Source organism: Mesoplodon mirus, assembly GCF_964341445.2.
Source record: "Mesoplodon mirus genome assembly, chromosome: 13".
NCBI lineage: Eukaryota > Metazoa > Chordata > Mammalia > Artiodactyla > Ziphiidae > Mesoplodon > Mesoplodon mirus.
The window spans coordinates 48,667,671-48,695,238 of record NC_138989.1 but is presented as its reverse complement, the minus strand read 5'-3'; the positions used below and the strand labels follow the sequence as shown (position 1 = coordinate 48,695,238).

At 37.2% G+C, this 27,568-nt stretch overlaps 1 protein-coding gene across 2 annotated transcripts in view; it reads right to left on the bottom strand.

The window, feature by feature from the left end:
• The window catches only part of ASXL3 (ASXL transcriptional regulator 3), a gene marked incomplete at both ends in the record, with an annotated part of 168,100 nt that overhangs the window by 14,883 nt on the left and 125,649 nt on the right, over window positions 1-27,568 (bottom strand). For both annotated transcript variants that reach the window (XM_082640776.1, XM_082640777.1), the window contains one exon: window positions 673-769. In XM_082640776.1, the coding sequence (XP_082496902.1) occupies window positions 673-769 (97 nt within the window). The remainder of the gene's footprint in view (window positions 1-672; window positions 770-27,568) is intronic.

The window sequence follows — 27,568 nt, the reverse complement described above, 5'->3', positions numbered from 1 at the left end:
GATAACAAGTGAGACATAGGAGAAGGAAGATGAAATGCCAAGGACTGAGAAGAGGAAAGTGAACTTTGCAATGAGAAAGCCATTCATATTCTCTAGAAGGGACTGTTCCCATTGTGTATGGTGGGGTCACACCTAACCATAAAAATGTGAGTGGGTAAGGGAGTAAAAATGTGGTAACACTGGGTATTTTTTAGTCTTTCATGAAGCTTGGTGACTAAAGGAATGATAAGATGAAGTGGTGGCTTCAGGGGAAGACTGTATTAAAAGAAGATTCTTCCAGGCTCTCGGACATTAGAGAATACACAATGCATCAAACACATAGTTAAAATGATTATTCCAAAGAAAATCTTGCTATATCAAAAGTTTTTATTATGTTCCAGATAACGTCATGCTTTCTTCAAAAATACTGGACTTTCTCTAGTTGAGCCCTCGCACAGAAACGAAGACCCAATACAGCAAAAATAAATAAATAAATAAATTAATAAAAATACTGGACATCAAAAATGCAAAGTATAACAAAAGAATTAATGAAGTCATTTGAAATAGGATGTGAGTTTTTACTCAAGTATACTTCGGGGGGGGGAAACGACTTGGGAAGCAGAGAAAGGTGCAAATCTCAGTACAGTCTGTTGACTTAAATATGTCAAATAGTAATGGAAAATAGAAATTTACCTTCTGCCAGTCGCTGTTTCCAGCCTTGTGCTGCATATGCAAAGAATTCATTATTTAGAGCTGAAGTACTGAGGCGTAAAATTCCATCACTTCCCATCTAGGAAATAAGCCGACAAAAACAAGATTCCATTAAGAATAATTCAAAGCAAAAGTATGCAGGGAAGAAGCAAAAACTGAGGGTGTGAGTGTGTGTGTGTGTGAGAGAGAGAGAAAGAGCGAGAGAGAGAAAGAGCAGGGTAAAAGGCAGGGAGGAAAGGAATCTAACAAAAGATGAATTTCCTAGTAGGAAAACTGTACTGCTTACAGTGACTATTATAATGACTAAATACATCAACTTAAAGGAAATCTGTATTAGGCATTTCCATTATTAGTGGTTAGTATAACAAATGTATGTGATTTAATAAAAAAATTTATATCTTTGTCATTTTTATATGCCTTAAATGATACCAAATTAAAAATCTACATATGTGTACACTTTTAGATTATTTTTTAAATTAAATTCTCTAAAGTTTGTGGAAGCTAAATAAATCTAGTCTGATCACTTGGATTCTTCCACTGTCTGAGGTTCAGATGACAAAGTTCTGAAACATTAAAACAAATACACCCACACTGTCATACATACCCTTCACTCTATTCTTCTCACCTCTTTGGGTGCACAGAGAAAACAGGTATACAAAGTTTAAAATCTGTGCAACTATATGCTACTAACCTTTTTCCTCAAATTTATTATTTTTCAAATTCATGTACGTATAGAAGAGATTTGGATAAGCATCATCGAACTGGATGCTTTTAACTTTCCAACTATTTACTACATCTGCCCTGTGAATGTATTCTGCTTGCTGACACAGGGGATAAAAATAATTAGTGCTGTCTTTGGCTGGCTTCTCATGTAGTTGAGGAGTGAAGACAGAACACATAAAAAGTTAAACAATGCCAAGCATGAGGTGAGTGGGAATTAAGAAGGGGGGGGAAGCTAGGGGAGGGTATCTAGGTGGACGTGAGTGGTTAGGAAGAACTTGATGCCAGAGGTGAAATGGGTTAGGGTCTTGGGCAAGTAACAGGACTGGGGCAGAATGGTTTTATATAAAGCATACAATACAGAGTGGGAGCTTTGTTGTAGAGGCGGAACATCACAAACAATCAGTAACTGGACCGTTCATGAAGGCGTGAAGATGTTTTAGCCTGCTATTGAGTCAGTTTGGCAAACTGTAGCTCCAGTTACAATTTCAAAGATTTCCTCTTACTCTCATAGACACCCCATGTGTCCTAAGCACTAATAAGTCACTGCTATCTGAAAACACACTCAGACATGTCTTAGCCCCATGTTTTTGTTCATTTGCAGTCTTCTCTACACCCCATTTTCACCCACTGAAATACTGTCCCTCTTTTAAAATTTAATTCAAATCATGCCTTCATGAATATGTCAGCTAAACCATCATCCGGGAGCAAAGGAGAATACTGAGTCTAAAAGTAAATATTATACTAGCAACTCAAAGCCGGATAATGGTCAACAAATCCAGAAAAGAGAGACACTGAACAGATGTGAGACATCCTGGATGCTGCCATCATGACAGCCACAGATTTGAGATCTTGAGTTTCCTCATCTAAGAAGACACTGATAACCATACTAAAATATTCAATACACTTGGAAAATTTCAGGCAAGACTTTGTTCATTCATGGATTCACTGTTTACTCACAATTATTTCATCTTCATTCAATAGATACTTATTAAGCCACTCATACGAACCTGTGTACCGGGCGCTTTTGGGGGGCAGGCAATACGGTGGCAGTAAAGAAAAAGGCTCTGCCCTTATATTCTGAACATATTCCCCATACAGCAGATGGTTCTGGTCCCTGTGCATCTCTCCCACCCACCTGAGCTCAGCACAGCTGTGACGTACAGTGACATCGCCATGCACGTGTCCCACCTCAAGGTCTTACCACAGCCCCAAGACGTGAGTGGCTAAATGTCCTCGCCTTCCCACCTTTTAATTGGACACTCCTAGGACACTATCTGCTGGCACACAGTATATGAACTGAGTCAAGGGATGCCATTTGGTGCTGTGTCCCCAACAGTTAGGACTAGTAGGTGGAAGGCAAGCGCCCTGAAGAGAAAAAGGAATTGGTTTACTATGAAGTACAGTTATGGAAGGCACAATGGAAAAGGTTAGATTTTCTACATCTGAGAACATGCATGGTGCTTTATAATTTGGAGTCCATGCACAATGCCTATTATATTGCAGGTACTCAATAAATGTTTATTGGCCTGTCCTTGCTTCGTGTAAGAGAAAGATTTAAAATTTAACTCCGGTAGCTGACAAATAGGATTTTAGTTTGGTGTGTTCTGCCAGGCCAGGGGAATGATTAGCTATTAATTGAAATTTCAGCATAATTTTAAAACACAAAGAAATACCAGATCCAGATTAGCTCTGACAGAGTCTCAAGATTTCAGCACATGAAAATGCAAGGCAGTGTGAAATGAACATATTCAAGAGTATGGAAGCTAGCCCGGGAGGAAAATGTTTTTCTTTTAAAACTGAAAAATAATATTAACTGCCAGGCTTCCAGCCTGTCTGAGACAGCACAATTAAACACTAGGGCTAAATCAAATATGTGCCAATAAAACTTTTAAAATACACTATTAATTTTATGGCGTTTAAGAAATACTGTCCAAAAGACATGGCATTTTAATGAGCCGGAACAATAAACGTTTCTGAAAGTTTTATTTATTTATTTATCGCGGAGCTATAAATTCTTGTTTTTCTGATTACCCACAATAGAAACATTCATTCTAAAAACTCCCCTAACTCTCTTACAGTGAAGTATCCAAATAAGCTGTTGATAAGCTATGCTTCTTTTTTAATTAGAAGGAGAAAAACTCTGTGCTGTCGTGGAAGAAAATAAGTATGGTTAAAGGAAAACTTATTTGTGGAGAGATCCTTTCACAAAGATTTAAGTCTCTGTTGGTGAGTATATCATTTGCCTTTGGGGTTGATTATATTAACGTACATTTTATGGGATGGATATCGGTGGAATTCAAAGGATTAAGATGTAATTGCTACTTTCAAACCATCCAATGTTTGAAGTTTGAGGAATGTTAATTCTGTATGAGAATATATTTACATTTAATAATAATCCTTTGCACCTCTAAAAGATTCTTTATCTCTTTTTTTCTAATTTGGGGTTTCTTGCAAGTGATTTGGAATGCGTGGCACGTGGGTTGCTTAGAGGAAGCGTGAGAAATGTGCTGGAGAGTCAGAAAGTGGCTAAATCATAACGGGGCACCTAGATATACTCAGCAATTTGGACTTCATCCTACAGGTAATGGGGAGCGATTCAAAGCGAAGCCAGAACAAGACGAAAAGGTTCATGCTGAGTGTGTGCAGGGAAGTGGACCGCTGATGTAGATGGTGTGTCCAGGATGAGCCTCTCTAATGCTCACTGTTGATCAGGACACCGGAGCTGAAACCTAAATGAGTGAAGAAGCAGCCACGCAGCCATGGTTGGGAGAGCGTGCTTGGTAGAGGGATGTAAATGCAGAGGCCCTCAGGTGGGGCTTGCGAGGAGGCCCTAAGAGATGGAAAGACTTTAGAAGCAGGAGAAACAGGGGCTGAGGGGCCAGGATCACACTGGGCCTCGGAGCCCACTGTAAAGACTGGCTTTTCCCTCAAGCGAGCTGGAAAGCCTCTGGGATTTTGGCCTGACAAATGAAAAGATCTGACATTTCAAAAGGATAGCTCTGACTGCTGCATTTAAAAAAGACTTTAGAGCTGTCCAACAGCAATATAAACATTGGGCCACATCTGTGATTTTAATTATTCTAATGATCACATTAAAGTAGCAAAAAGAAACATGAAATTAATTCTAATAACACATTTTATTTAATCCAACCTATCCAAAATGTTATTGTTTCAATATATAATCAACATGAAATATTATTAATGAGATATTTCTCATTCTCTTTGTATACTAATCTTTTCATATCCAGTATATATTTTTATAACACATCTCAATTCAGATCACCCATAGTTCTAAAGCTCAGTAGTCACTGCTGGCTAGCAGCTACTGTATTGGAGAGCATAGTTTTAGAAGATAAAGACTCACCAGGGACTTGAGTATATAGTTATTGAGATAATCCAAATAGTAGCTTGACTAGGTTGACAGCTGTAGAGGTGGTGAGAAATGGTTGGGTTCTGATTATATTCTGAAGGTTCAGCCAGCAGGACTTGATGATGGATTGGATGTGTGGTATGAGAGAAAGCAAGCAGGAAAGGGTGACACCAAAGACTTCTGGCCTTGGCAATTGAAATTATGAAATTGCTATTTATTACAACGGAAAACACTATGGGAGTATGAGGTTTAGTTTTGAAACAATTAAGGTTGAGATGCTGATTATAATTCCAAATTGATGTCTTAGATATATCATTCTGCATGCAGTGTAAAGAATGCCCTGGATAAAGACAGGACAAGAAACAGGGACTTCTGTCAAGAAGTACCAAGAGAAGGCCATGGAACAAATGATGAAAAGTCTTAAGACTGTTCAGGCAGTGGGAGTAAAGATGCATGTCCTCCAGGAGGAATAAGGGAACCAGAAATGATGGGGCTGAGTGAGCGTGTGTGTGGGTGGTGAATGAGATAAAGGCATGAAAGATGATGGCCAAGAATAAGGCTTGGATAATTTGGTAGATGCTGGAAACAGCCGTCAGGACAGGAAAAGGCACAGGAGGGGCAGTGTCTTGGACAGAGAAATGATGGGCCTTTCTTTGGATATGCTAATATAAGGACATCATGAAGGCATCCAAGTAAAGATGATCTAATCAAGAGCTGAAACTCGGGGAAGAAGCTCAATGGTGAGGAAGGAATCAAACACAGAAAATTAGTCATTAGTAGCAAAGAAAGTGTAACTGCAAACATGGATATGGATGAGAACACCCAGAAAGGATTTACCAAAAGAGAAGATGGCTTAAAGCAGGGCCCTGAGGAACACCAACGTTGGAGGAATGGGCAGAAGAAGTAAACCCTGTTAGGAAGACTGAGAAAGAGCAGCCAGAGGTAGGAAGAAAGTCAAAGCAGACGGCATCGTAGCTGAAAGGAAAGAAAGAGTTTCAAGAAGATCTGTACTGTGTATGTGCTAATATCTATCAAGCCATGTGCAATTACTTAGGTCAACACCATGTACAGTACACTATACTAGCTGTTGTGTCCAATAAAACAATCAATAGGGTCTTTAGAGCAAAGACAACCTAGTCAGTGAGAGGCCAACCAGGAGTCTAATGCAAAAGCAAAGGAGTAATGAGCAGAGAGACTATAAGCTGTTATTACTGACCCTCTTATACCCTGATCAAGCATCAGTGCCCTTGTATTCTATACCCCAGTAGGAATTAAAGTCAGTATATTCATTCTTTCTAAAGGGTAATTTTTCATTTTTTACCTTACCATTAAGTATGATTCAGACGGCTCAGAAGACTCTATATAAGTACGGCTCAAGTTTTATCCATAAGAGAAAATGTAATTCTTTAAGCATAAAGTTAGGCATAAAAAATGAAAGAGGCCTTCTGAGAAAGACAGTATCAGTAAGGGAGAGAGGATCAACGGTTTACTAAAGACAGTTTGGCCAATAATTTTTTATTGCTATTTCTAAAACTGCATTAAGACAATATTTCCCAAACTGTGCTTTGCAAAATAGGAATTTTAAGGGGTAATTATAATTTTAATGGGTAATCTATCTAGAAGGAAATTGATTCTACCATCCAATAACTATAGCCTATATCTACTAAATATGGTTAAATGGTTTTCTTTACTATAAGTATTCTCAAATATGTTAGAATTTACTTTAAATCCTTAAGAATATATGTATCATGCAGTATTTCCCAAACTTTTAAACCCTGTAATCCTCTTCCAGAACAATTATCAATATCTCATAGAACAAGTACAAGTGTTCTCCAGAATACAGTCTGGGAAATGATGCATTAAAAGTTGTGAAAGTATTATTGTCAGAAGCAGTCAAATGAGATAAACCTAGCACAATGAATCTGCATACACTAGGTACTAAATCCTTGTTAAGCAACATGAATGCAAATTTCTAAGATCTGGACATGGGATAATTTTCAGTATACCCCAAAAATCAAATATTAAAAATAAATAAATAAAATGTGAAAACTAGTAAAGGATGATGCTATAAGCCTAAACAACCTCAATTTCAAAGCCCACTGCAGAAAACAATTATTCGACATTACTTTTAAAAATTATATCACACTATAAATACATATAACAACTTTTCTTTAAATACATAGAGACTATCATTATAAAGTTGTAATCAAGACTATCTGGAATTATATGGAGGTTAAAGAAAAAACACCACGACACAACTTTCACCTTCCCTCCACCTCATTTTTTTTAGGTGTCCATGGAATTAAGCTAATGTGAACAAAAGAGAAATCTCAGAAAATATTACCTCCCCAAATCAACATTTAGATGGAAAAGTAGAAGGCTTTTGTCATCACTGTTATGACAGGCCATTAAAGTTGATTTTATAATAAAAGCCTCTCTTCTGAGTCGAGCTGGTTCCTTTTCTTCCTACTACTTGCTGCTCTGGGAATCACTGCTGAGCACTGGGACAGAAACCACAAGGTATGAAGTTCAGCAGGGAAGAATTTGGGAGGTGGAAGATCCACTGTATTTAGGATGATGGCAGTGTAATTGTTAACTAGAATAAAGTCCTTGAGGCAGAGGAGTGGGCAACATCTAATTACTAAATGAGATGTTCAAGTATGTAAATTGCAAAGGGCTTTGAAAACAGAAGAAGATTATAAAATGACAAAATAACAGCTGGTCTTGTGGGAACAGATGATCACCTCATTAAAAAATACATATAAACACATATATGTGCATGTATCTATATATCTATATCTATACATTCATGTACATCTATAGGTGTGTAATAAAGTTTTCTTCCTCTAGAAACACAATCTGTAAACAACCCAACCACTTAGCTAAGATAACCATTGCCTTTGGAATGGAATCTCTTGCACCTCCCAAGAGAACTGTTCTCCCTTCCACCAGACACCTGCCCAAGCCTCCAGGTTGGCAGGGGAGGTCTTCAATTAGAGGTTGGGAAGGCCATCCCCTAGGGTAAGACCTGCTGGTAAGCAATTTCTCAGGACCCAATTAACAGGGAAAAGGAATTCCCTAGAAATAAGAGAAAAAGATATTCTCATAATTGGTGCTATGAATTTCAGCATATACAATCAGAAGATCCACACTTGAGGGATGTATATGGTATTAAAAACACATGAAAAAAGAATCCTGATATTGATTCTTAAAAGACTTTAATTATTGAGTTTCAATTACTTTACTTACATGGGATTTCCCTTAATCTTCTGGATTAAAAACAAAAATCATTTTCTAATGACATTGTTTTACACATCTACATTCTGCCACTTTTGCTAAGAATCACTCTGCTTTAAACTGCAAAGGGAGGAATCTCTATTCAATAATGTCTCTAATGTGTCAGCATCCTGCTCAGAAGAGATGTAGCCTGTGGTGAAATAGGTAAAAATAACGAAATAAAGACATCTAAAGAGAGAAGTCAAGTCATGGACAGATCAAGCTTTCATCAACCTCTCAAAATTAGAGAAGTGTGTTTTGATGTTTATGGTTCATCTCTTTCATTAAACTTTGTGGACTACCCCTGGCCACACACTGGGACAATCTGATAGGCCTTAATGAGAATTGACTTATTTTTTTGGATCCAAATGAATATAAATAAAATTTAAACACATTTTAGCAAATATGAGAATGTGTGTATCTTAAAAGACATTCTCTCATAATTGTATTTTCATCAATGTTCCCTCTGTGGGGGGAAAATGAAAAAGCAAACTTCCAATGCAACCACAGAATACTAGGGCTTTATTTATTGAAAAAAAGCTCATGTCCTTGTAGAGATAAAATAAGGTTCTGTTATAAGGTTGTGGGAGTCAATGAATCACTGTTTCCACTTTAATACACTGAACAGCTGTGTTTAAGTGACTATTAGTCACTCATTTCTTTAACAAACATTTCATAAGCAGCCAATAACTACTTGCCAAGAACTGTGAAACGGACATACGGCTTCTGCTGCCGCAAGAGCTTAGTATCTAGGATGGGACCGAAAAAAAGTAATGTTCGCTATAATAGTAAGTAAGGGTAAGTACCTAGAGAAGGAAAAGATGCCATAAGAACTCCCAGGCCTGGGTACCAGTATGCTTTTAATTCCCCGTTTATAGTCTGTTAATATCTATACCTGAAGTTTACTCCTCTCCCCAGTTAAACAATGGCCCAATCTACTATTGTTCAGTTACAGTTGTATTTATAACTATAATAATGACTCTAATTAATTTAGTAGCTATGACCAGGGAGGTAGGTAAGTGGTGAAACAGGATTTGACCCCTCAAAATAATACCTTTTCTATTATATCATGGGGTTTCCTTTAATTAACATGCAGGCATTCATTCTTCTACTCAAAACCTTATGTGGGCTTCCCTGGTGGTGCAGTGGTTGAGAGTCCGCCTGCTGATGCAGGGGAAACGGGTTCATGCCCCGGTCCGGGAAGATCCCACATGCCGCAGAGCGGCTGGGCCCATGAGCCTTGGCCGCTGAGCCTGCGCGTCCGGAGCCTGTGCTCCGCAACGGGAGAGGCCACAGCAGTGAGAGGCTTGCGTACTGCAAAAACAAAACAAAACAAAAACAAAACAAAGCAAAAACCTTTATGTGCCAGGTGTTGGGAAAAAAAAATAAACAAAAAGATAGGTCCCTGTTCTATAAAGTTCTAACGACAAATTGTGTTGAGGTCCCGGGAGGGAAAGCAACATGTACAATGAGAGAATGCTCTAAGTGCATGTGTACGTAGGAAGGATTCTCAGAGGTATTAATTTCTAGGCAAAGATGTATGTGAAGGATGGGAAGGAGTAAGCCCTGGGGTGAGTAAAGGTGAAGGTACCAAAACTCCAAAAAGGGAGGTAAAGAATACTGTTATGAAGAGAAATGCAGTGACACTGTGGTAGCTGAAAGGTTATGTAGCATCTAGAATTGTTGTTGTTGTTTGTGCATGTTAACTTTGTTTTATTTGTTTGTTTGTTTTTTGGGTTTTTTTTTGCGGTACGCGGGCCTCTCACTGTTGCGGCCTCTCCCATTGCGGAGCACAGGCTCCGGATGCGCAGGCTCAGCAGCCATGGCTCACGGGCCCAGCCGCTCTGCGGCATGTGGGATCTTCCCGGACCGGGCACGAACCCGTGTCCCCTGCATCGGCAGGCGGACTCTCAACCACTGCGCCACCAGGGAAGCCCCCTTAACTTTGTTTTAAAAATGGATATTCTTAGCTGAGAAGGATCCACCTCTACATGCTTCAGTTGCATTACTTGTAAACTACGGATGACAAACTATTCACTTCATAGAGTTTTTGTGAGGATTAAATCAATAAATATATGTAAAATGTTTTGACTAGTGGTTGTTCAGGGAAAGATATCAAGAAGTTTAGCTATAATAATAATTATTATTGGGTAGTAGGTGTGACAGACACACCCCAGAGTACCCCCAATGTGTCTGTGTTTGTGTGTGTGTATGTGTGTTTATGTGTATGTATCTGTGTACAGGGGATTAAAAGAGAGAATACAAGACTCCAAGCAGCATTATCAAAGAAGATGGATTATAAAGAAAGAACAGACTGTAATCTCCATGGGGACAGTGATTTGCACTCCATGATAGAGTAGGTACTTAATAAATATTGTTGAATAAAATAATTTTGTTGTGGTTTAGCTGATCACTATTTGATGCATCTATGTAACCTTATCCAGTCTTTTGATGATGGTACCCCAAAGATACTTTTGTTAGGGTAAATAATCAATTGATTTTATAAGGAATGTACACAGAGCAGGAGTTACTTTTAGTTATTGTTTTTGATGTAAAGTAGAAAAGAGGAAAAAAAGCAGACAACGGATTTTAGCCTTCACCTAGGGGGTTATCAACACCAGGGTTATGTTACTGTAATACAATGTCCCAAAGTGTGCACAATGTATATTTTCAAATTAAATCAAGCAGTTCTGCAGCAAAACAAAAAATGGAAGGAATACTCTGGTAGGATTTAAATTTTACATATATGCAAAAAATTTAAATCCTACCAGAGTAGGATGTAGAGGTTGCGCAAATAAATTAAAACAAAAAACAATAAAACAAACTTCTGATATGTGCAAAGATGTCCCTGGCATTCTCCCAGCAGGTCACAGTGGAAATAGGGCTGGATTTAAAGTTAGAAAATCGGGCTGCTGATCCCAGTTTTGCATTTTCATATCTGTCTGAAGATGCTCCAGTTGCTTAATAAAAGCTTCCTAGTCTCTGTTTGTCTCATTATTCAAATGGAAAAAGCAAAACATACTTGCAACGCTGTTACATGAATTAGAAATAACAAATGTAAAGAACCCAATCACTACCTAGTGAGTGAAATTTTAAAAGATACTATTTACAAAGAGTGAAGTTTCAAAAGATCAATATATAATAATACTAGCCATCATTTACTGAGTGCTCAGTCTCTGATCTTTTATATCTGGGAATTCTTAAGTATGTCCTTTATTAAGTTTACATCACTTGAACACAGACACCATGATATCCAAGAAGCAACATTTGGAAGGAATTATCTGCTTTTGAAACTAGGTATCACAGCTGGAGAGCCTGTGTACCAGGTAGGCATTGCTGCCTTAGTGCTGGCTGGTCACCTGAACACTACTGTTCCCTTCTGAGAAATCAGCCCCTCAGCCTTGAGCAATATCAGTCCTGCTACCCAGGCCAAAGCTCGTTGGCCCAGAGATCAGTGTCAAAGACAAAGCTGTCACAGAGAGACATTCTATGAATTAGGATAACCAATTAATCACCTCCTCTCTGTTTCAGGGAAAGAGATAAGGTCTGAAATACCATAAGAGATGTCCTGAGAAGAACCAAGATATCCCAGATCACATAGCAAAAGAAGAGAGAGGTCTATGCATTTAACTCCTTCCTCCTCCCCCGTAATTACTTAAAGTCCCCCAACTCTCAACTCATCAGATCTCCATTTCTTGCCACCTGAGCAAGGCTGGACAAATACAGCTGAAAAAGTATTACACTGAGTAATCTATTAAACATTTTCCACTTTGAAGAGAGCGTGCAGTTCATTGGAGAAAGAAATTACATTTGCAAGGAGGGCCAAAGACCATGAAAAAAGTTGGACTGCAATGCAAATTAATAACAAGCCAGCAGTTCAACTTATAGCACATTATAAGGGTAGAGTTTCATAAAGATAAGACTCTAAATCAGCTTGTAAACTTTTATAACAAAATGCCAAGCATGCCACCTAAATCAAACTGACACCAAGCACCTAAATGAAAATCCTAAGACACACAACTCTCTTTTTGTTAGTAACAGAGAATGCCTGCCCATCCCTGATACTTGAATTACTTCTGTCACAGACATGACACACCTAACCTTCATTCCTTTACTTCCTCATTTCCCCAATACATTCTATGATAGGAATCCTTGAGATATTCCTAGGGAAATAATTTTATGTTCAATTAACTTTGTTTACACAAAGTTCAACAATTTTCTTCACTACAGAACTTTGGAGCCTTTACTATGCCAAGGAGAGTGGTCTTTCTCAAACTCCTGAAAGCTCAGAGCATTGCTCCCCATAGAATATTCTGTGGGAATGATATTGTGCACACTGTGTTCACTATAGGAATGGTTACCTGGTATCTAAAGTAGAGCAAGTCAGAGCATTCGAGAATCACAGAATGAGACTCTATTACTCTACCCCTCAACAGACATGTCTTTAAAACTCCAATTCAATGAACTCTCAAACTGTTGTCAAAGGCCAGAATAAAAAATGGCCTTTCTGAACCATGTCCTGGTCACTCTTACAAAATTGCCATTGAAACATAATTCAAATGCTGTTGGGTTTCTCCTACATGTACACCTATTATTCTCTTTTTAAAAATGAGGTCTATGTGACTTTCTGTGTTTGTACTTGACCCCAGAGTATGGAAACCATGAACTGCTTCATTGGGAAGCAGGAATAAAATAAAATAAAGTGAAACACCGAGACCTCACTTGAGCTTCATGTCCACCATCCTGAGTCACTTGCTGTTGAGGGGTGTGCTGACAGGAGGGAGAGACGGACCGTCTGCCAAGCGGACGAACATCTTCACCTTCATTCGAGCTCACTGCACTTCAAACTGTGCACTCAACTGGTTTCCAGGTAAGGTACTTTACCAACTGTAAATTTTAACTAAACTTGTCACCACAAAATGGACAAGGGGCTTGGAAAGATCCCTTCCAAGAAATGAATTCAGCACTAACAAGCAAATTTAAGCAAAAAGAAATAGAGTAGAGTTGCCATGGGTCCTCCTCGTGTAAATTCACCATGGGCCACACAGAAAGAAGGACCAGTATGAGGAGGCTGGGGGACACTTGGAGAGAGGGGTGGCGGGGAGACGCACACACCATGAGTCTAGAGGATACCATCAACTCAGGAGATGAGTTGTGGTCTAAAGCTGAGCGAAGGGAAACTTGGACAGTATAAAAAAGGATGCTCGCTTCTCAAGGGAAATATGGGAGCAATAATTGGCCTGCTTTAGAGTTAGAACTAACCATATGTCCTTAGGAAAGTTACTGTAACCATATGAAACTCATTTACAAGGTCTGTAAAATGGAGTGATTAAAATAGAAGGCCTCGAATGTTTCTTCCAGGCCCAAGGTTCTACGACATTGGTAGAGGGAAGGAAAAAAGAACGACTGTGATCCCTGAGATCCAGCCCAAAGGAGCACCTGTTAATGAAAATAGGGTGAAACGAAGTAAGGAAGAAAGTAGGTGCTGACAAGCTGAAGGAGTGGCGTGATTCCATGCACTTGTGGCCACTTAAGGCGATCTGAATCCTTGAAGGTGTCTGTCCTAAAGCCTGTGAATAGACACCACTGAGATGCAAGGACCACCGTGTATATGTGAGTATAGGGGTATCCCTGAAGAACCGCAAAGAGTGGGAGACAAGGATGATGTCTAGGAGAAAAGTTTCTAGAAATAAGAATTGCCAATTGAAGTGTGTCTGTTGGGGAGAGTGGGGTGGTGAGGTATTTTCACATTTATGGGAATATTCCCAGCCTTTAGAGGGCAGAGTGGAAAGATACAGAGGCCCAGCAATGGGCCCACATTCACACGACAGAGAAATGCCCTGCACCCCATATGCCTTAGAAATGACTCAAAGGACATGCATGCAAGGAAAACGCCTGCTATGCTGGTCCAAGGCTAGAATATAACACCATCTTTTCGCATGAGTTTTGACACCTACTGAGTTTTTTTCTTGGAAAACTCAGTAGATATCAAATGCATCTAATGTGTATTTTGAGAGAAAACTGAAACTTGCTGTGTTCAGAACTTCTATGAAAGTTGTTCATGGAAAACTGCATCACTAAAGTTAACTCCAAACCTCTATCGACAGTCTGCTGTATGTGTCTCAGTCTCCAACTGCAGCCATGGCAATCACAGTCACTCCACATATATGTGCATTATTCTACTCCCCAGCAAGTCTTCCCAGATGCTTATGTCTGGCCATTTACATACTGGAACACATAACATTTCATTAATAACAATTTCTGTTTATTTCTCTTGCATACTATAATTACAATACATAATTTATATTTTTAAAAAATATGTGTGTAGGAAAGTTATTTTTCTGTAATTTTTGTTTTAAGACAGTAAAAGAGCTTTACAGAATATGCATTTTAAAATAGGGTCACTATTTCTGAGGACTTTACATCAGTGGTTTTAAATGTTTGGGGTTCACGGTACCTTTTCTATATTTGATGAAAACTATGGATGAAACTACAGATGAAACCTCTTGTGTGGCAGGCTGCTAATCTCTCAGCATCCATTCTGTCGTTTACCTTTGCATAGTTACACACACTTCCTCTGAGTTGGAGCAGCATTAGAGAGGATATTTCCCAGACTCTCTTGTAGTTAGATGTGGCCATGAGACTAAGTTCTCAACAAAGGAATGTAAGCAAACATGATGTGTGTATCTTGTATGTTACTTCTGTAAGCTTGCCCTCCATAATCCTTGAGATGTGCTGGCTTCAACCACTGGGAAAGAACAACTCTAAAGGGGAGAACTGCCCAATCCCCACGGACCAACGCTACTTGTGCACTATTATGTGAGAGAAAAAACTGCTATTATGTTTGGGTTGCCCTTTTCTGGAACTCTTTGTTACAGCAACATAGTCTCTACCTTGACTAACACATCTTGGAAATAAAGAGACAAAAGCAGGTGTGTGCATGCACACACATGTGCAACATAATGCACACAATTTCAGGAATTTCATAGACTCCTAAAGCCTTCCGTGGTGCTCTGAACCAAAAATTTTGTAGTAGTTTTTGTAGTAATTTTGTAGCAGTTTTGGTAGAAAGTCTCCTAGGAAAACTAACTTAGAGAACATCAGATGAGCATTTGCTGTGGAGTGGTCACAAGGAAACTCATTTTGTTACCTAGTATTGCAATCAACAGGTGAAATGGGAAAGCATTCTGAAATATGAAAGCATGGTAAATGATTGACTCTTTCCTCAGTAACCTAAATTCTTCCATATCTCTCCTCTCTATGCTCAGGATTGCAAGCCAGTACTCTCAATGAATGTCAAGCTTACTTGGGTGTGCCAATGTAAATATCAGGAGCAACAATCATTTAGACTTTAAAACTAAAATACAGCTTTTCTTTAAATGAGAGAAATCGCTAACATATCATAATCCATATTCTCTTCCTGTCATTAATAAAGGGTGAATTACTAAAGTGAGCATCTTGCAATAAGTATGTAAAGTGGAAAACAAAGAGCCAAAATCATACTTTATGACTAACTACTATGAACAAATACACTTTAAAAAGGAATACGAGAAGTTTAGCAAAATTACAGCAACTGTAGGATCAACAATAGTTCTCAATTTTTTCCAAAACAACACTATCTATTTTCCCTTTAATTCTCTATCTCATCTTAGCAAGCAAATAATAATAATGCCTAAAGAATAATCTCTTGTTCATAAATTAGAAATTGCAGGAATATGCAAAACTAATTAATTTCATATAGTATGAAAATGTAAGACAATAAGGATTGTAAATTTTATGACTGTATCACTGTTTTTCCAGCAACTACAGGAATGGATAGAATTTTAATCTTTTTGATAGAAATTCTGTATTGCTGAACAATATACAAGTGACTAGACCAAAAATGTGAAAATATGGGAGCCCAGAGAGGAATTTTTAGGGAAGCAGTACTGTAAAAATGCAGCACTGCCTCTGTGAGGGATACCCACAGACCTCCACCCCACCACAAACGCAGAGTGATCTAGTCACACCATATGCTCTCACCCATGGGACACGTATGACCTACATGCAAACAATCAACTCAACCACCGAACTGTATTAAAATGATAAAAAGGAAGAGTGGCTTTTAAAATTCCAAGCTGTTTAAAAATCAGTTACCGGTGACACAGTTCATTATTGTAATAACTGAAAAATGTTTCCATCTAAATAAATAATAACCATATACTAGTAAGTGAACAATCAGTCATTTGGGAGTTCGGATAGCCCAGGATATGGTTCTTACCTCATAAACAGGAATCAAGTGCAGTTATATAAATATTCTACACAATTAGGGCAGGGGAGCCAAACTAAATTTTGGAAGAAAATCATGTGTATTTTGAAAGCCAGTTTGAGGCATATGGCACAAAATCAAATCAAAAATTAAGTGGGAAGAATATTCACCAGATTTACATATAAAAGCAAAAAAAGGAGCAAATGTGAATGCCATCAACATTAGAATTTTTTTAAAAATCTGTTTCCCCAAAAGGAGTAAATAAATTATGGAAATAAAATAAATTCAAACATCTGTTTACAAAATAATATGTTATTTAGTTAATTGAGAAATCAGGGGAAAAAAAGATCTCTACCTTGATTCTAAAATAACAAAATTGCTCTCTTGGGCTATAATACAGGAAACCAAATAGATAATCAAAATGAAATAATAAATCTGGAAAAATGAAAAAGGGAAGAACATCTTTAAACAACATTAGAGAAAAGAATACAATGATATGTATAAGGTAGTGTTTTATATATAAATTTAGGTTATCATAAATTTTTGTAGACATTTTATAAAACAAAGTCTTGGTAAATTTTTTTCCAAAAACAATCAAACAAAACTTCCCAAATATTCAGTAAAAAAAAAATAGAATCAAAAGTATCATATGGTCAGGTAAACTGAAAATCTATATATTTCATTATATGCTTAAAGGCAATAATTTAATGCATAAACCTCTCATGTTTGAATGAAAAAAATTGTTGCATTTTTCACCAATAGATCCATATCTTAATAAGCAGGGAACTGTAAATTAGATATTCTAATCAAGTACAAAAATTTAAGGAAAGTTTTATATTGGTTGGAATGAATACTATTTTAAACAGATTTTTTTAAATAGTAAATGTGGATCTGACTCTATACATTTATTATTTGCCTTTTTAAAAATGAAATTTTGTATTTTGAGATAACTGGAGATTCAGTTATAAGAAATTACACAGAGATCCCCTGTACCCTTTATACAGTTTCCTAACTATAGAGATATATGTCTTTAGTAAGATGAATAGGGAGAGCCTGCTTTTTGTGTCTTTGAATACAGTATGTTTTCAGACGTTCATAGGCATCCCTCCCCGAGTGAATATGATCAAGTGAAAGAGAAAACTCAAATTACGAAAAAAAAAAGTTAATTATGAACAACTCTCTCCAGTCAAGACATTCCAATTGTGGACCCATGTGGACCCAATTTTTTATTCTGACACTAATGCTAATTACAGTTTCCTAGCTAACCTTAATGAGTTACCAATGAAACAAGGTACAACAAGAAGGGGAAAAATAACACACTTTGTCTAGATCAAAAGCCATGGCTCACCTTCTAAGACAGACTACAAACTTCATGATATTGTAGCTGGGGGTTGTGGTGGGAGTGGAGTGACCAGGAAGTGGTGGTGAGAAGGAGAGCAAGAGAATTCTCCTTGCATGTGTGACAGAACAGACTGGCTATTGCAGAGCCAAATTATGGAAAGAAAAACAACTGTTTGTTTTTTTCTGTTTTTTTTTTTTTGCGGTACGCGGGCCTCTCACTGTTGTGGCCTCTCCCGTTGTGGAGCACAGGCTCCGGATGCGCAGGCTCAGCGGCCATGGCTCACGGGCCCAGCCGCTCCGCAGCATGTGGGATCCTCCCGGACCGGGGCACAAACCCGCGTCCCCTGCTTTGGCAGGCGGACTCTCAACCACTGCACCACCAGGGAAGCCCCAACTGTTTGTTTTTTAATTTGTACAACTTCTCATTGAAGTGTAACATATACAGAAAACGAACAAATTACAAGTACATAGTTTGATCCATTTTCACAAACTGAACACTTTCACGTTATCAGCATCCACTTTAAGAAATAGAATAGTGCTACCTCCCAAGTACTAATCCCTAAGGATAATATAACACGACAGATTAGTTGTGTCCGTTTTGACCTTGGAGATCGACTACACAGTACATATACTTTTGTATTGGGCAGTTATTCTCAATATGCTTGTGAGATTCATCCACACTTATGAGTAGAGGTAGTTCATCCATTTTCATTGCGGTAAATACAAACACTGGAATACTACACAGCCATTTATTTATACATTCTGCTGCTCATGGGTACCTCAGTAGTTTCCAGGTTTTGAATCTTTCTTGGTTTTGAAACAGTATGGCTATAAACATTTTTGCTCATGTCTTTTGGTAAACATATATTTAATTCCATTGGGTATAGAGGAATTTAAATGCTGGATGAACTTTAATAAATATTGTCTGACCATTCTTCAAAGTGGTTGAAAACTCCTACCAAAGCAAGAGTTCTATGTGTTTCACTTCCTCACCAATATTTGTTATTGTCTATATATGATTTTTTTTAAAAAAATTAATGTTTATTTGCTTGAAATACTAGCCATCTTCCTGGGTGTGCAGTGTATTTCTTTGTGGTTTCATTTGTGTTTACTTCATGACTAATGAAGCTGAGAACCTTTTCATATGTTTATTGGCCATTTTTATAACGTACTTTTTGAAGTGCCATCTCAAGGTTTTTTTCCCTAAATTTATAAAAATTATTGGCATTGGGTTTCCCTGGTAGCGAAGTGGTTGAGAGTCCGCCTGCCGATGCAGGGGACGCGGGTTCGTGCCCCGGTCTGGGAAGATCCCACATGCTGCAGAGCGGCTGGGCCCGTGAGCCATGGCCGCTGAGCCTGTGCATCCGGAGCCTGTGCTCTGCAACGGGAGAGGCCACAACAGTGAGAGGCCCGCGTACAGCAAAAAAAAAAAAAAAAAATTATTAGCATTAACAAGTAAATTCAGCAAAATTGTTGGATCACAATCCATAGAAATCAATGTTATTGCTAAATGCCAGCATCAAATAGAAAATGAAATTTTAAAATGATACAATTGCATGAACACTACTTTGGAATAAATAAATCCAAATGAAAGATGTGAGACAGATCCTCTGTACCAGTTGTTCTCAACCTCTTAGCCTTAGGATATTTGTCCTTCTGGGGACATTTTGCAATACCTAGAGAATATTTTTCACTGTTAGGACTAGAGGTGTGGCATCCTACTGACATCTAGTGGGTAGAGACCTGGTGTGCTGGCAAACAGCCTCCAATGCACAGGGCAGCCCTCCCCCAAGCCCACCTCCCACCAGAAGACGATCCAATACAACATATCATTAGTGCCAAGGGAGACAAACCCTGCTGTACACTGAAAACTACAAAACATTAAAAAAATTAAAGAATATCTAAATAAATAGGGAAGTGGGGTATACAATGTCTTATGGATTAGAAAACTTTACCTAGGTAGACAGGTCAGAAAGCCATGAGGAAATTCTCTGGGGTGACAAGTATGTTCATGATCTGAACTGTAGTACTGGTTCCATGGATGAATATACATGAATACCTATATCAGCTTGTACACCTTCAATGTGTGCAGTTTTTTCTATGTCAACTATACTTCAATAGAACTGTTAAAATTTTCATAATTCTCAAAACAAAACACCATAATTTACAAAAACTGACTGAATTTAAGAGAAGTTCTACATCTACAAAAAAATTGAATCTGTAATTAAAAGTTTCCCACAAAGAGATTTCCATGCCTAGAAACTTTGTAAGTGAATTTTTCTAAGCATTTTGGGAAAAAAATACTATACAAACTTTCCCATCAAATGGGGTATTTACCAACTAATTTTAAGAGGCCAGCATTACTTCTACTAGCAAAACCTGACAAAGACATTACCAGAAAGGAATTACTAAAAGCGAAATTTTCCCTCAATCATAAATGTAAAAATCCTAAGCAAAATATAAGCAAATTGCATTTATATGTATGTATGTGTGGGTTTTGTTTATTCTAGGAATACAAAGTTTAATGTCTGAAAAGCAATTTGCCATTTATCACATTAATATAATAAAGGGAAAATCATATTAATAGATGCAGAAAATACCATTTGTGATTAAAACTCAGAAAACTAGGAAAAGAACGAAACTTCCCTAATATGATGAAAACCTTCTTTTAAAAAAAATCTGCATTAAGCTTCTTGCATAAAGGTGAAACCATAAAACCTTTATCCCGGAGACTGAAAACAAGATACAGAAGGCAGCTAACACCACTTCTATTTGAAACTGCAGTGAAGATATCAATATTATCCAGTGCAATAATGTAATAAAGAATTTTAAAAGAATAAGTAAAACTGTAAGTAGTATAGAAAATATAATTGCATATTCAGAGAATCCAAAAGAAACCATATACAGTTTTTAGAATTAATAAGTGACTTAGTACATTGACTAGGAAAAATCAACATACAAATATTTACAGTGAAAACTCAGCAAATATGGAGGAACTAATCTACTGAAAGATGTATAAGATCTTTCCTAAGGAAACTGTCAAATCATTGAGAGAAGTTAGAGAAGACCTAAATCAATGGAAGGACAAGCTATTATTCACTGATTAGAAGATTCAGTGTGCAAAGTTTTAATTCTTACCTAAATTAGTCTATATATTAGATGCATTCTCTAATCAAAATCCATGTACTTTTATGAAAATTGATACTGTTATTCCAGAAGCTCTATGAAAATACAAACGGCCTCTGATAAGTAAGGAAAAAAAAATAAAGTTGGTGGATTGCCTCTGCCAGATATTAAGCTACCAATAATCAAACTAAAATGATTTGGGTGCAAAAACAGACAAAAAGACCAATGCAAAAGAATAGTGTCTATAACAGAAACAAACATTTCTGGTCAAGTGGTTTTTGACAAAGGTGACATTACAGAATGCTCCATTCAATAAACTATGTTTGGCAAATTGGATACCATTTAAATAAATCAAACAGTCTGTATCTCATATAACACTCTTATTCAACCCCAGATGATTTGTAGATGTAAATCTAAAGGTACCATAAGGACATTTCTCATCATCACACAAAAAAGCTTAATCTAGTAATAAAAATCAACAAATTGGGTTACATTAAAGTTAAGAACCTCTCTTCATCAAAGAACACCATTTAGAGAATCAAAAGACAAGCCACAATGTGAGAGAAGAAACCAGCAAGAACTGCCAAAAATCAACAAGAAAAGATGACTAAGTGGACTAAAGACTTTGAACTAGTAATTCACCAAAGGGGCTATCCCAAATATACAAAAAAACAAAATATTGTTCAGCCTCATTAGTCATCATAGTAATGCAAACTAAAACCACAATATAATCAGAGAAGAAAAGGAAATAAAAGGAATCCAAATTGGAAAAGAAGAAGTAAAGCTGTCACTGTTTGCAGATGACATGATACTATACATAGAGAATCCTAAAGATGCTACTAGAAAACTACTAGAGCTAATCAATGAATTTGGTAAAGTAGCAGGATACAAAATTAATGCACAGAAACCTCTGGCATTCCTGTACACTAATGATGAAAAATCTGAAAGTGAAATCAAGAAAACACTCCCATTTACCACTGCAACAAAAAGAATAAAATATCTAGGAATAAACCTACCTAAGGAGACAAAAGACCTGTATGCAGAAAATTATAAGACACTGATGAAAGAAATTAAAGATGATACAAATAGATGGAGAGATATACCATGCTACTGGACTGGAAGAATCAATATTGTGAAAATGACTACTACCCAAAGCAATCTACAGATTCAATGCAATCCCTATCAAACTACCACTGGCATTTTTCACAGAACTAGAACAAAAAATTTCAAAATTTCTTTGGAAAAACAAAAGACCCCGAATAGCCAAAGCAATCTTGAGAACGCAAAACGGAGCTGGAGGAATCAGGCTCTCTGGCTTCAGATTATACTACAAAGCTACAGTAATCAAGACAGTGTGGTACTGGCACAAAAACAGAAAGATAGATCAATGGAACAGGATAGAAAGCCCATAGATAAACCCACGCACATATGGTCAACTTATCTTTGATAAAGGAGGCAGGAATGTACAGTGGAGAAAGGACAGCCTCTTCAATAAGTGGTGCTGGGAAAACTGGACAGGGACATGTAAAAGTATGAGATTAGATCATTCCCTAACACCATACACAAAAATAAGCTCAAAATGGATTAAAGACCTAAATGTAAGGCCAGAAACTATCAAACTCTTAGAGGAAAACATAGGCAGGACACTCTATGACATAAATCACAGCAAGATCCTTTTGGACCCACCTCCTAGAGAAATGGAAATAAAAACAAAGATAAACAAATGGGACCTAATGAAACTTCAAAGCTTTTGCACAGCAAAGGAAACCATAAACAAGACCAAAAGACAACCCTCAGAATGGGAGAAAATATTTGCAAATGAAGCAACTGACAAAGGATTAATCTCCAAAATTTATAAGCAGCTCATGCAGCTCAATAGCAAAAAAAACAAACAACCCAATCCAAAAATGGGCAGAAGACTTAAATAGGCATTTCTCCAAAGAAGATATACAGACTGCCAACAAACACATGAAAGAATGCTCAACATCATTAATCATTAGAGAAATGCAAATCAAAACTACAATGAGATATCATCTCACACCAGTCAGAATGGCCATCATCAAGAAATCTAGAAACAATAAATGCTGGAGAGGGTGTGGAGAAAAGGGAACACTCTTGCACTGCTGGTGGGAATGTGAATTGGTACAGCCACTATGGAGAACGGTATGGAGGTTCCTTAAAAAACTAAAAATAGAACTACCATATGACCCAGCAATCCCACTACTAGGCATATACCCTGAGAAAACCATAATTCAAAAAGAGACATGTACCAAAATGTTCATTGCAGCTCTATTCACAATAGCCCAGAGATGGAAACAACCTAAGTGTCCATCATCGGATGAATGGATAAAGAAGATATGGCACATACATACAATGGAATATTACTCAGCCATAAAAAGAAATGAAACTGAGCTATTTGTAATGAGGTGGATAGACCTAGAGTCTGTCTTACAGAGTGAAGTAACTCAGAAAGAGAAAGAGAAATACCGTATGCTAACACATATATATGGAATTTAAGGGAAAAAAATGTCATGAAGAACCTAGGGGTAAAACAGGAATAAAGACACAGACCTACTTGAGAATGGACTTGAGGATATGGGGAGGGGGAAGGGTAAGCTGTGACAAAGCGAAAGAGAGGCATGGACATATATACAGTACCAAATGTAAGGTATTTAGATAGTGGGAAGCAGCCGCATAGCACAGGGAGATCAGCTCGGTGCTTTGTGACCGCCTGGAGGGGTGGGATAGGGAGGGTGGGAGGGAGGGAGACGCAAGAGGGAAGGGATGGGGGAACAGATGTATATGTATGACTGATTCACTTTGTTATAAAGCAGAAACTAATAAAAAAAAACCCACAATATAAAATTATAAACACTGACAATTTCCAGTATTGTTAAGGATGTGGAATAGCTGAATGTTCACATACTCCTGGTAGAATTGGGGTAACCATTTTGGAAAGCTGTTTAATAATATTTTAAAAAGCTGAATATGTGCAAATTCTATTATCCAGCAAGTAGACCCATAGGCATATACTCCAAAGACTTTTGTACTTAGGCAAACCAAAATAGATACAATAGTGTTCAGAGCAGTACCACTAAAAATAGTGCAAACTGAAAACAATCCAAATGTCCATCAAAAGATTCAATAAGGAAATAATGATGTAGTCACTCAAAGGAATACTACACAGCAATGAGAATAAATTAATTACTGCCTCACACAACAAAATGAATCTCACACACATACATAATATTTAGCTTAATAAAACAGAGTACACACGGAATGATTTCATTTACATAAAGTTCAGAAACAGACAAAACTAGTTGATGGTGACAAAAGTCAGGATAGCGGGTTCCTCTGAGTGAGTGTTAATTAAAGGGGGCAAAGCAGAGTTCTGAAATGCTAGGATATGCTCCATCTTTGTAAAAAATCTGTATGCCAGTTTTAAGGATATGCTCACTTTTCAAAAATTCATAAAATATACAAATATCAGATGGACACTTAGTTGTCTGCATGTTGTACTTCAAATAAAATGTTTACATAAAAATGAAGTAATTACGTTTTCCTTCCATTACTCCCTCATTTTAAGAAATAGCTGACCTATAGGACAAGTAAGAGAAATGTGGTTTCTGAGAAAGACCTAGCACTGATAAAATCAGAAATGGCCAAGGTAAATTTGGGGGCTTGCTTAAAATAATGCAGGTTTAACATTTTCCGCAATTATCTGTAGCTTGGCATATGTTTAAAAAAAGCTAGAGTTAAAACTTGATGCTGCTGCTGAATATGGTTCCTTTTATATAAAGTGAAAGCTTATAGTAGTCCACTGACCACATTAAATTTAAATAAAATTGTCAAACATTTGGTATAAGGAAAGTATTTTCAGTTAAATTAAAAAAAAGAAAATTGCAGTATATCTTCAAGTTTTGAAAATGTATCTGTGTAAAGCTGGTTGATGGTATTTTCCAATACTTTTTCTTCCCTAATGAAATACTCTTAATTGATATTAAGAACACAATAAATGTTAGCTTCATTATTGCTATAAAATTATTTTGCCTTTTGTAACATTAAGTGTATGCATGTGTATTTTAAGATATTCAGAGGCAAAAATATTCCTTATTTCTTAAGAACCAAATGTATATCAATATATTGAAATATATTAATATAATAAATATCTCTAAGCTATTAAACATATCAAACAATACCTGTGCATCAGTAAGAGCTTAGTCAATCCTGTTTAATAGGTTTTTTCCTAGCTTCCTTCTTTTTCTTTCAATAGAATCTTTGAGTAGATAAAATATCAGATGAATAATTTAAATGAGAACACAGAGCACAAAAAGTAACATTCTGGAAACAATCCCAAGAGCCAGTTAAAGAAAATGGGGAAACTGAACCACCTGAAGCATTTCCTCAACCCTCCATGAAGGCATTCATTCTTTCACTCACCATTTATTTAATGATATCTTATGCTCAAAACACCAGATTTAAATAACCAAAAATTTGGCACTAAAACATCAATTAATAAAAACAAATTTATAAAGGCTTGATGCAAAATTACTCTAGGCAAGGAAAACAAATGAAACATATATTCTATGGATCTTTATCACCTCTGAACTCCCACATTTCAATAGCACACTTGTATTTTAGAACTTAGCACACTATTTTTGAAGATTCTTCTAGCTGGTAAAGCCCTTGAGTGCAGGCCTCTACTCATTAATTTTATCCCCACTGCTTACCAAACAGGATACATACTTAGAAACAGTCTCAATATTTATGAGTTGCAAAATGCAATTTTACTGTGACCAGTGAAAATCTAACAGAAATTAACTATCCTATTCTCCAAAGCAAATATAAACAAACACCTCAAAATTATGGAAAATAATGATAAAATAAAGGTACAATCAAAAGAAATATTCTGCTTCTTTGAGGAAAAAATACTTTAAACAATTACTACAGGTAAATAATATAGGTATTAATAATACTGTCAGGTTCTCTGTGTTGTTTTTTAGGTTGTTGTTTTTTAAATCTATACTTTAATACAACCCTCTCTTTATAAGCTTCTGTAAAATAAAAGAGCTTAGCACAACTGCAATTTTTCTCTTTGAAGTCTGAATGTGAAATATAATCTAAGGTGCCAGGAAGAATGTAAAGCAGTTTTTCTGAGGTATTTTTACTCACAGAAATGTTAATTTAAATTTCATTTAAAAAGTATCTATTGAGTACCTACTACCTTATAACACATATCAAAATATCCATGCATTATTAGTATGTCACTTTTAGATAAAGGATGGCTTATTCAATAAATGATTCTGGCATCCTTCATAATCCAGCAGAGAAAAACAATTTGAACCAATATTTATTACCACCTATAAAAGTTACATTAAAATCTAATGGTAATGGAGTTCCCTCTGCAGAATGTCGGTATGAGGAAGTCTGTGAACCTGTCCCCAGTGATACAACTATAATGGTGAAAATTATTTTTAAAAAAAAACAAAAAAACAGCGGTGCCTTCAAGATGGTCGAGGAATAAGACATGGAGATCACCTTCCTCCCCACAAATACATCAAAACTACATTTACATGTGGAACAACTCCTACAGAACACGAAACAAATGCTGGCAAAAAACCTCAGACTTCCCAAAAGATGCCCTCAGGTGACCTACATGCAAAGACGGGGCCAAACCCAAAGCTAAACCCCAGGAGCTGTGTGAACAAATAAGAGAAAGGGAAATCTGTCCCAGCAACCTCAGGAGCAACAGATTAAATCTCCACAATCAACTTGATGTACCCAACATCTGTGGAATACCTGAATAGACAACGAATCATCCCAAACTGAGGCGGTGGATTTGGGAGGTACTGTAGACTTGGGGTTTGCTTTATGCATCCAATTTGTTTCTGCTTTTATGTTTATCTTAGTTTAGTATTTAGAGCTTATTATCATTCGTAGATTTGGTTATTGATTTGGTTGCTCTCTTCCTTTATTTAATATATATATATATATATATATATTTTTTTTTTTTTCCTTTTTCTCTTTTTGTGAGTGTGTATGTATATGCCTTCTTTGTGCCTGTCTGTATAGCTTTGTTTTTGCCATCTGTCCTAGGGTCTTGTCTGTTTTTGTTTTGTTTAGTATAGATTTTAGTGCTTGTTATCATTAGTGGATTTGTTTATTGGTTTGGTTGCTCTCTTTTTTCTTCCTCTCTTTTTTTATTACATTTAATAATTTTGTATTTTAATAACTTTATTTCTTTCCTTTTCTTTCTTTCCTTCCTTTTTTTTTTTTTTTTTGCAGTATGCGGGCCTCCCACCGCTGAGGCCTCTCTCGCTGCAGAGCACAGGCTCCGGACGCGCAGGCCCAGTGGCCATGGCCCACGGGCCCAGCCGCTCCGCGGCACGGGGGACCCTCCCGGACCGGGGCATGAACCCGCGTCCCCCGCATCAGCAGGCGGATTCCCAACCACTGTGCCACCAGGGAAGCTCCTCTTTCCTTCCTTTTTTTCTCCCTTTTCTTCTGAGCCATGTGGCTGGCAGGGTCTTGGTGCTCGGCCCGGGTGTCAGGGCTGAGCCTGAGGTGGGAGAGCCGAGTTTAGGACACTGGTCCACCAGAGACCTCCTGGCTCCATGTAATAACAAATGGAGAAAGCTCTCCCAGAGATCTGCATCTCAACACTAAGACCCAGCTCCATGCAACGACCTACAAGCTACACTGCTGGACACCCCATGCCAAACAACTAGCAACATAGGAACACAAACCCACCCATTAGCAGAGAGGCTGCCTAAAATCACAATAAGTTCACAGAC